General features: G+C 49.6%; 1 protein-coding gene across 1 annotated transcript in view; it reads left to right on the forward strand.

Annotated features, from left to right (window-relative positions):
- Window positions 1-9,922, forward strand: part of LOC149430915 (otogelin-like) — a 97,381-nt gene extending 87,459 nt beyond the window's left edge. The window contains exons 13-14 of the mRNA XM_089665925.1: window positions 967-1,086; window positions 9,806-9,922. Of these exons, the coding sequence (XP_089522051.1) occupies window positions 967-1,086; window positions 9,806-9,922 (237 nt within the window). The remainder of the gene's footprint in view (window positions 1-966; window positions 1,087-9,805) is intronic.
- Window positions 9,923-10,866: the final 944 nt, after the last annotated feature.

The following is a 10,866-nucleotide window of genomic DNA, read 5'->3' on the forward strand; positions in this document are numbered from 1 at the left end:
AGTGTGTATATAGGAGGAGTATATATAGGACAGTGTGTATATAGGAGGAGTATATATAGGACAGTGTGTGTATATAGGAGGAGTATATATGGGACAGTGTGTATATAGGAGGAGTATATATAGGACAGTGTGTATATAGGAGGAGTATATATGGGACAGTGTGTATATAGGAGGAGTATATATAGGACAGTGTGTATATAGGAGGAGTATATATAGGACAGTGTGTGTATATAGGAGGAGTATATATGGCACAGTGTGTGTATATAGGAGGAGTATATATGGCACAGTGTGTATATAGGAGGAGTATATATGGGACAGTGTGTGTATATAGGAGGAGTATATATGGGGCAGTGTGTATATAGGAGGAGTATATATGGGACAGTGTGTATATATAGGAGGAGTATATATGGGGCAGTGTGTATATAGGAGGAGTATATATGGGGCAGTGTGTGTATATAGGAGGAGTATATATGGGGCAGTGTGTATATAGGAGGAGTATATATGGGGCAGTGTGTATATAGGAGGAGTATATATGGGACAGTGTGTATATAGGAGGAGTATATATATAGGACAGTGTGTATATAGGATGAGTATATATGGGACAGTGTGTGTATATAGGAGGAGTATATATGGGACAGTGTGTATATAGGAGGAGTATATATGGCACAGTGTGTATATATGGACATTAGAGGAACAGCGGAGGTGAGAAGTTCAGCTACAGCAATATATATATATATACAGATGATGCGTATGTCACTTGTGGTGTGTTATATTCTCTCCGGTGAAGTAAATAATAGAAGGAAGATTTGTATTACAAAGTCGGTTCCGTCATGTGACCTCATTGTACAGACGGTGGCTCGGGTTTGTCAGGGATGAGAATGGGGCGGAGCCGACGGGATGTATATTGGGGGACACATTTCTGGTGCTCATATATCTGCTTCTATCAGCTCACTCCCTGCCTTACAGAGTCCCTTCTCCCAGAACCAGGTGTACGAGCCACCCCGGGACCTCAACCGCTGCTGCGGACAGTGCCGAAACGTGTCCTGTATACAGGCCCTGCTCAACGGAACTCTTCTCACTCACAGGGTAAGTCCCACCGTCTGTACATCATCCATAACACCATCCATCCCATCCATCCATCCATCCATCCCATCCATCTATACATCACATCAATCCAACCGTCTATACATCGTCCATAACACCATCCATCCATCCCATCCATCCCATCCAACTATCTATACATCCCATCCATCCAACCATGAATACATCATCCATAACTCCATCCATCCAACCATCCATCCATCCAACCATCTGTACATTGTCCATAACACCATCCATCCCATCCAAACATCCATCCATCCAACCATCTATACATCGTCCATAACACCATCCATCCATCCCATCCAACCATCTATACATCCCATCCATCCAACCAACCAACCGTCTATACATCGTCCATAACACCATCCATCCATCCATCCATCCCACCATCCATCATCCATACCATCCAACCATCCCACCATCCATCATCCATACCATCTATCATCCAACCATCCATCATCCATACCATCCAACCATCCCACCATCCATACCATCCAACCATCCATCATCCATACCATCCAACCATCCCACAATTCATCATCCAACCATCCATCATCCATACCATACCATCCAACCATCCCACAATCCATCATCCAACCATCCATCATCCATACCATCCAACCTTCCTACAATCCATCATCCAACCATCCCACCATCCATCATCCATACCATCCATCCATCCCACAATCCATCATCCAACCATCCATCACCCATACCATCCAACCATCCCACAATCCATCATCCATACCATCCATCCATCCCACAATCCATCATCCAACCATCCATCACCCATACCATCCAACCATCCCACAATCCATCATCCATACCATGCATCATCCATACCATCCATCCCACAATCCATAATCCAACCATCCATCATCCAACCATCCCACCATCCATACATTGTCTATACACCAGCCTGCCTTTCAATGACTGTGCTCCATCCCAGATACAGTAGTTGGATAGTGCCCTGTAGATAATGGGCTCTCTTCTCCTCTCCTGACCTGTAGATAATGGGCTCTCTTCTCCTCTCCTGACCTGTAGATAATGGGCTCTCTTCTCCTCTCCTGACCTGTAGATAATGGGCTCTCTTCTCCTCTCCTGACCTGTAGATAATGGGCTCTCTTCTCCTCTCCTGACCTGTAGATAATGTACTCTCTTCTCCTCTCCTGACCTGCATATAATGGGCTCTCTTCTCCTCTCCTGTCCTGCATATAATGGGCTCTCTTCTCCTCTCCTGTCCTGCATATAATGTACTCTCTTCTCCTCTCCTGACCTGTAGATAATGGGCTCTCTTCTCCTCTCCCGACCTGCAGATAATGGGCTCCCCTCCTGACCTGTAGATAATGGGCTCTCTTCTCCTCTCCTGACCTGCAGATAATGGGCTCTCTTCTCCTCTCCTGACCTGCAGATAATGTGCTCTCTTCTCCTCTCCTGACCTGTAGATATTGGGCTCTCTTCTCCTCTCCTGACCTGCAGATAATGGGCTCTCTTCTCCTCTCCTGACCTGTAGATAATGTACTCTCTTCTCTCCTGACCTGCAGATAATGGGCTCTCTTCTCCTCTCCGGACCTGCATATAATGAGCTCTCTTCATCTCTCCTGACCTGCAGATAATGTGCTCTCTTCTCCTCTCCTGACCTGTAGATAATGTACTCTCTTCTCCTCTCCTGACCTGCAGATAATGGGCTCTCTTCTCCTCTCCTGACCTGCAGATAATGGGCTCTCTTCTCCTCTCCTGACCTGCAGATAATGTGCTCTCTTCTCCTCTCCTGACCTGCATATAATGGGCTCTCTTCTCCCCTCCTGACCTGCATATAATGGGCTCCCTTCTCCCCTCCTGACCTGTAGATAATGGGCTCTCTTCTCCTCTCCTGACCTGTAGATAATGGGCTCTCTTCTCCTCTCCTGTCCTGCAGATAATGGGCTCTCTTCTCCTCTCCGGACCTGTAGATAATGTACTCTCTTCTCCTCTCCTGACCTGTAGATAATGTACTCTCTTCTCCTCTCCTGACCTGAATATAATGTACTCTCTTCTCCTCTCCTGACCTGCATATAATGGGCTCTCTTCTCCTCTCCGGACCTGTAGATAATGTACTCTCTTCTCCTCTCCTGACCTGTAGATAATGGGCTCTCTTCTCCTCTCCTCTCCTGACCTGTAGATAATGGGCTCTCTTCTCCTCTCCTCTCCTGACCTGCAGATAATGGGCTCTCTTCTCCTCTCCTCTCCTGACCTGCAGATAATGGGCTCTCTTCTCCTCTCCTGACCTGTAGATAATGGGCTCTCTTCTCCTCTCCTGTCCTGCAGATAATGGGCTCTCTTCTCCTCTCCTGACCTGTAGATAATGGGCTCTCCTCTCCTGACCTGCAGATAATGGGCTCTCTTCTCCTCTCCTGACCTGCAGATAATGGGCTCTCTTCTCCTCTCCGGACCTGCAGATAATGTGCTCTCTTCTCCTCTCCTGACCTGTAGATAATGGGCTCTCTTCTCCTCTCCTCTCCTGACCTGCAGATAATGGGCTCTCTTCTCCTCTCCTGATCTGTAGATAATGGGCTCTCTTCTCCTCTCCCGACCTGCAGATAATGGGCTCTCTTCTCCTCTCCTGACCTGTATATAATGGGCTCTCCTCTCCTGACCTGCAGATAATGGGCTCTCTTCTCCTCTCCTGACCTGCAGATAATGGGCTCTCTTCTCCTCTCCTGACCTGTAGATAATGGGCTCTCTTCTCCTCTCCTGACTTGTAGATAATGGGCTCTCTTCTCCTGTCCTGACCTGTAGATAATGGGCTCTCTTCTCCTCTCCTGACCTGCATATAATGGGCTCTCTTCTCCTCTCCTGACCTGCATATAATGGGCTCTCTTCTCCTCTCCTGACCTGTATATAATGGGCTCTCCTCTCCTGACCTGCAGATAATGGGCTCTCTTCTCCTCTCCTGACCTGCAGATAATGGGCTCTCTTCTCCTCTCCGGACCTGCAGATAATGTGCTCTCTTCTCCTCTCCTGACCTGTGTATAATGGGCTCTCCTCTCCTGACCTGCAGATAATGGGCTCTCTTCTCCTCTCCTGACCTGCAGATAATGGGCTCTCTTCTCCTCTCCTGACCTGTAGATAATGGGCTCTCTTCTCCTCTCCTGACCTGTAGATAATGGGCTCTCTTCTCCTGTCCTGACCTGTAGATAATGGGCTCTCTTCTCCTCTCCTGACCTGAATATAATGGGCTCTCTTCTCCTCTCCTGACCTGCATATAATGGGCTCTCTTCTCCTCTCCTGACCTGTAGATAATGGGCTCTCTTCTCCTCTCCTGACCTGTAGATAATGGGCTCTCTTCTCCTCTCCTGACCTGTAGATAATGGGCTCTCTTCTCCTCTCCTGACCTGCAGATAATGGGCTCTCTTCTCCTCTCCTGACCTGCAGATATTGGGCTCATTTCTCCTCTCCCCACCTGCAGATAATGGTCTCTCTTCTCCTCTCCTGACCTGTAGATAATGGGCTCTCCTCTCCTGACCTGTAGATAATGGGCTCTCTTCTCCTCTCCTGACCTGCAGATAATGGGCTCTCCTCTCCTGACCTGTAGATAATGGGCTCTCTTCTCCTCTCCTGACCTGTAGATAATGGGCTCTCTTCTCCTCTCCTGACCTGTAGATAATGGGCTCTCTTCTCCTCTCCTGACCTGTAGATAATGGGCTCTCTTCTCCTCACCTGACCTGCAGATAATGTGCTCTCTTCTCCTCTCCTGACCTGCAGATAATGGGCTCTCCTCTCCTGACCTGTAGATAATGGGCTCTCTTCTCCTCTCCTGACCTGTAGATAATGGGCTCTCTTCTCCTCTCCTGACCTGTAGATAATGGGCTCTCTTCTCCTCTCCTGACCTGTATATAATGGGCTCTCTTCTCCTCTCCTGACCTGTAGATAATGGGCTCTCTTCTCCTCTCCTGACCTGTATATAATGGGCTCTCTTCTCCTCTCCTGACCTGTAGATAATGGGCTCTCTTCTCCTCTCCTGACCTGTCGATAATGGGCTCTCTTCTCCTCACCTGACCTGCAGATAATGTGCTCTCTTCTCCTCTCCTGACCTGCAGATAATGGGCTCTCCTCTCCTGACCTGTAGATAATGGGCTCTCTTCTCCTCTCCTGACCTGTAGATAATGGGCTCTCTTCTCCTCTCCTGACCTGTAGATAATGGGCTCTCTTCTCCTCTCCTGACCTGTCGATAATTGGCTCTCTTCTCCTCTCCTGACCTGTAGATAATGGTCTCTCTTCTCCTGTCCTGACCTGTAGATAATGGGCTCTCTTCTCCTCTCCTGACCTGCATATAATGGACTCTCTTCTCCTCTCCTGACCTGCATATAATGGGCTCTCTTCTCCTCTCCTGACCTGTAGATAATGGGCTCTCTTCTCCTCTCCTGACCTGTAGATAATGGGCTCTCTTCTCCTCTCCTGACCTGCAGATAATGTACTCTCTTCTCCTCTCCTGACCTGCAGATAATGGGCTCTCTTCTCCTCTCCTGACCTGCAGATAATGTGCTCTCTTCTCCTCTCCTGACCTGCAGATAATGGGCTCTCTTCTCCTCTCCTGACCTGTAGATAATGTGCTCTCTTCTCCTCTCCTGACCTGCAGATAATGGGCTCTCTTCTCCTCTCCCCACCTGCAGATAATGGGCTCTCTTCTCCTTTCCTGACCTGTAGATAATGGGCTCTCCTCTCCTGACCTGTAGATAATGGGCTCTCTTCTCCTCTCCTGACCTGCAGATAATGGGCTCTCCTCTCCTGACCTGTAGATAATGGGCTCTCTTCTCCTCTCCTGACCTGTAGATAATGGGCTCTCTTCTCCTCTCCTGACCTGTAGATAATGGGCTCTCTTCTCCTCACCTGACCTGCAGATAATGTGCTCTCTTCTCCTCTCCTGACCTGTAGATAATGTGCTCTCTTCTCCTCTCCTGACCTGTAGATAATGGGCTCTCTTCTCCTCTCCTGACCTGTAGATAATGGGCTCTCTTCTCCTCTCCTGACCTGTAGATAATGGGCTCTCTTCTCCTCACCTGACCTGCAGATAATGTGCTCTCTTCTCCTCTCCTGACCTGCAGATAATAGGCTCTCCTCTCCTGACCTGTAGATAATGGGCTCTCTTCTCCTCTCCTGACCTGTAGATAATGGGCTCTCTTCTCCTCTCCTGACCTGTAGATAATGGGCTCTCTTCTCCTCTCCTGACCTGTATATAATGGGCTCTCTTCTCCTCTCCTGACCTGTAGATAATGGGCTCTCTTCTCCTCTCCTGACCTGTATATAATGGGCTCTCTTCTCCTCTCCTGACCTGTAGATAATGGGCTCTCTTCTCCTCTCCTGACCTGTATATAATGGGCTCTCTTCTCCTCTCCTGACCTGTAGATAATGGGCTCTCTTCTCCTCTCCTGACCTGTAGATAATGGGCTCTCTTCTCCTCTCCTGACCTGTAGATAATGGGCTCTCTTCTCCTCTCCTGACCTGTAGATAATGGGCTCTCTTCTCCTCTCCTGACCTGTCGATAATGGGCTCTCTTCTCCTCACCTGACCTGCAGATAATGGGCTCTCTTCTCCTCTCCTGACCTGCAGATAATGGGCTCTCCTCTCCTGACCTGTAGATAATGGGCTCTCTTCTCCTCTCCTGACCTGCAGATAATGGGCTCTCCTCTCCTGACCTGTAGATAATGGGCTCTCTTCTCCTCTCGTGACCTGTAGATAATGGGCTCTCTTCTCCTCTCCTGACCTGTATATAATGGGCTCTCTTCTCCTCTCCTGACCTGTAGATAATGGGCTCTCTTCTCCTCTCCTGACCTGTAGATAATGGGCTCTCTTCTCTTCTCCTGACCTGTAGATAATGGGCTCTCTTCTCCTCTCCTGACCTGTATATAATGGGCTCTCTTCTCCTCTCCTGACCTGCAGATAATGGGCTCTCTTCTCCTCTCCTGACCTGTATATAATGGGCTCTCTTCTCCTCTCCTGACCTGTAGATAATGGGCTCTCCTCTCCTCTCCTGACCTGCATATAATGGGCTCTCCTCTCCTGACCTGTATATAATGGGCTTTCTTCTCCTCTCCTGACCTGTATATAATGGGCTCTCTTCTCCTCTCCTGACCTGTAGATAGTGGGCTCTCCTCTCCTCTCCTGACCTGCATATAATGGGCTCTCCTCTCCTGACCTGTATATAATGGGCTCTCTTCTCCTCTCCTGACCTGTATATAATGGGCTCTCTTCTCCTCTCCTGACCTGTATATAATGGGCTCTCTTCTCCTTTCCTGACCTGTAGATAATGGGCTCTCTTCTCCTCTCCTGACCTGCAGATAATGGGCTCTCTTCTCTTCTCCTCTCCTCTCCTGACCTGTAGATAATGGGCTCTCTTCTCCTCTCCTGACCTGTAGATAATGGGCTCTCCTCTCCTGACCTGCAGATAATGAGCTCTCCTCTCCTGACCTGTAGATAATGGGCTCTCTTCTCCTCTCCTGACCTGTAGATAATGGGCTCTCTTCTCCCCTCCTGACCTGTATATAATGGGCTCTCCTCTCCTGACCTGTAGATAGTGGGCTCTCCTCTCCTCTCCTGACCTGTAGATAATGAGCTCTCCTCTCCTGACCTGTAGATAATGGGCTCTCTTCTCCTCTCCTGACCTGTAGATAATGGGCTCTCCTCTCCTGACCTGCAGATAATGAGCTCTCCTCTCCTGACCTGTAGATAATGGGCTCTCTTCTCCTCTCCTGACCTGTAGATAATGGGCTCTCTTCTCCTCTCCTGACCTGCAGATAATGGGCTCTCTTCTCCTCTCCTGACCTGTAGATAGTGGGCTCTCCTCTCCTCTCCTGACCTGCATATAATGGGCTCTCCTCTCCTGACCTGTATATAATGGGCTCTCTTCTCCTCTCCTGACCTGTATATAATGGGCTCTCTTCTCCTCTCCTGACCTGTAGATAGTGGGCTCTCCTCTCCTCTCCTGACCTGCATATAATGGGCTCTCCTCTCCTGACCTGTATATAATGGGCTCTCTTCTCCTCTCCTGACCTGTATATAACGGGCTCTCTTCTCCTCTCCTGACCTGTAGATAATGGGCTCTCTTCTCCTCTCCTGACCTGCAGATATTGGGCTCTCTTCTCCTCTCCTGACCTGTAGATAGTGGGCTCTCCTCTCCTCTCCTGACCTGTAGATAATGGGCTCTCTTCTCCTCTCCTGACCTGTAGATAATGGGCTCTCCTCTCCTCTCCTGACCTGCAGATAATGTGCTCTCGTCTCCTCTCCTGACCTGCAGATAATGTGCTCTCTTCTCCTCTCCTGACCTGCAGATAATGGGCTCTCTTCTCCTCTCCTGACCTGTAGATAATGGGCTCTCTTCTCCTCTCCTGACCTGTAGATAATGGGCTCTCTTCTCTCCTGACCTGTAGATAATGGGCTCTCCTCTCCTCTCCTGACCTGCATATAATGGGCTCTCCTCTCCTCTCCTGACCTGCATATAATGGGCTCTCCTCTCCTGACCTGCATATAATGGGCTCTCCTCTCCTGACCTGCATATAATGGGCTCTCCTCTCCTGACCTGCATATAATGGGCTCTCTTCTCCCTCTCCTGACCTGCAGATAATGGTCTCTCTTCTCCTCTCCTGACCTGTAGATAGTGGGCTCTCCTCTCCTCTCCTGACCTGTATATAATGGGCTCTCCTCTCCTCTCCTGACCTGCATATAATGGGCTCTCCTCTCCTGACCTGCAGATAATGGGCTCTCCTCTCCTCTCCTGACCTGCATATAATGGGCTCTCCTCTCCTGACCTGCATATAATGGGCTCTCCTCTCCTCTCCTGACCTGCATATAATGGGCTCTCCTCTCCTGACCTGCAGATAATGGGCTCTCCTCTCCTCTCCTGACCTGCATATAATGGGCTCTCCTCTCCTGACCTGTAGATAATGGGCTCTCCTCTCCTCTCCTGACCTGTAGATAATGGGCTCTCCTCTCCTGACCTGCATATAATGGGCTCTCCTCTCCTGACCTGTAGATAATGGGCTCTCCTCTCCTCTCCTGACCTGTAGATAATGGGCTCTCTTCTCCTCTCCTGACCTGTAGATAATGGGCTCTCTTCTCCTCTCCCGACCTGTAGATAATGGGCTCCCTTCTCCCCTCCTGACCTGTAGATAATGTGCTCTCTTCTCCTCTCCTGACCTGTATATAATGGGCTCTCCTCTCCTGACCTTTAGATAGTGGGCTCTCCTCTCCTCTGCTGACCTGTAGATAGTGGGCTCTCCTCTCCTCTCCTGACCTGCAGATAATGGGCTCTCTTCTCCTCTCCTGACCTGCAGTTAATGGGCTCTCCTCTCCTCTCCTGACCTGCATATAATGGGCTCTCCTCTCCTGACCTGCAGATAATGGGCTCTCCTCTCCTCTCCTGACCTGCATATAATGGGCTCTCCTCTCCTCTCCTGACCTGCAGATAATGGTCTCTCTTCTCCTCTCCTGACCTGTAGATAATGGGCTCTCCTCTCCTGACCTGTAGATAATGGGCTCTCTTCTCCTCTCCTGACCTGTAGATAATGGGCTCTCCTCTCCTCTCCTGACCTGTATATAATGGGCTCTCCTCTCCTGACCTGCATATATCCTGCTGTGGTGTCATGGTATAGAAGCCCCTCCAGCCCCCTAGTGTCAGGACTCAGCTTGCCCCCCTCCTTGTACATATACTGACTCTCTTCTCTCCTAGCCCGGTTCCTCCTGGATAGCTAAGTGCCTCAGATACGACTGTACAATCACGTCAGTAGGACCCGTGTTAGTGACCTCCGCCATCAACTGCCCCCCTTTAATGAGACAGAATGTATAAAGGTCAGTGTATGATTCTCCTCCTACCCGTGACAACTGACACTTTGTAGGCTGACTACTTCCTGCATGCTCCTGATGGGCTGACACCTGGCTCCTCGGGGGCCGTCCTCCTTCCTCATGGCCCAGGAGCTGCTTCGTCTGATTGGCTCAGCCCTACTGTGGCTGTCTGTGGCCTGCAATGCTCATCAAGTGTTGCTGTCCAACCAGACGATGTATAAATGAATGCTGATTGGTGGGTTCGGGGACCGGAGGAGCCGGTGTCAGCCCTGCCTCTCTGTATTATGTATGACGCTGTTCCATAGCAATGAGTGGGTGGATGTTACCGGTAGAGGCGTCTCCGAGGGTTACGGCAAAGACCCTTCTGAATGGACCGCCGCCATTTATATGAGTGGGTGATCTCTATGGACATCCTAGAAACCTGCAAGGATCAGGAGCGCCCCCCCCCCTCCCATTATCAATCCATCGGTCTGGTACATTGTATAGGTCTCCCCCTCCCCATTATCAATCCATCGGCCTGGTACATTGTATAGGTCTCCCCCCCCATTATCAATCCATCGGTCTGGTACATTGTATAGGTCTCCCCCCCCCATTATCAATCCATCGGTCTGGTACATTGTATAGGTCTCTCCCCCCCCATTATCAATCCATCGGTCTGGTATATTAGACTGGTCTCCCCCCTCCATTATCAATCCATCGGTCTGGTACATTGTATAGGTCTCCCCCCTCCCATTATCAATCCATCGGTCTGGTACATTGTATAGGTCTCCCCCTCCCATTATCAATCCATCGGTCTGGTATATTGTATAGGTCTCCCCCCCCCATTATCAATCCATCGGTCTGGTACATTGTATAGGTCTCCCCCCCCCATTATCAATCCATCGGTCTGGTATATTACACTGGTCTCCCCCCTCCCATTATCAATCCATCGGTCTGGTACATTGTATA

Source organism: Staurois parvus, unplaced genomic scaffold (assembly GCF_062004578.1).
Source record: "Staurois parvus isolate SC_StPar_1 unplaced genomic scaffold, SC_StPar_1.0 ptg002411l, whole genome shotgun sequence".
In the NCBI taxonomy this organism is placed as follows: Eukaryota; Metazoa; Chordata; class Amphibia; order Anura; family Ranidae; genus Staurois; species Staurois parvus.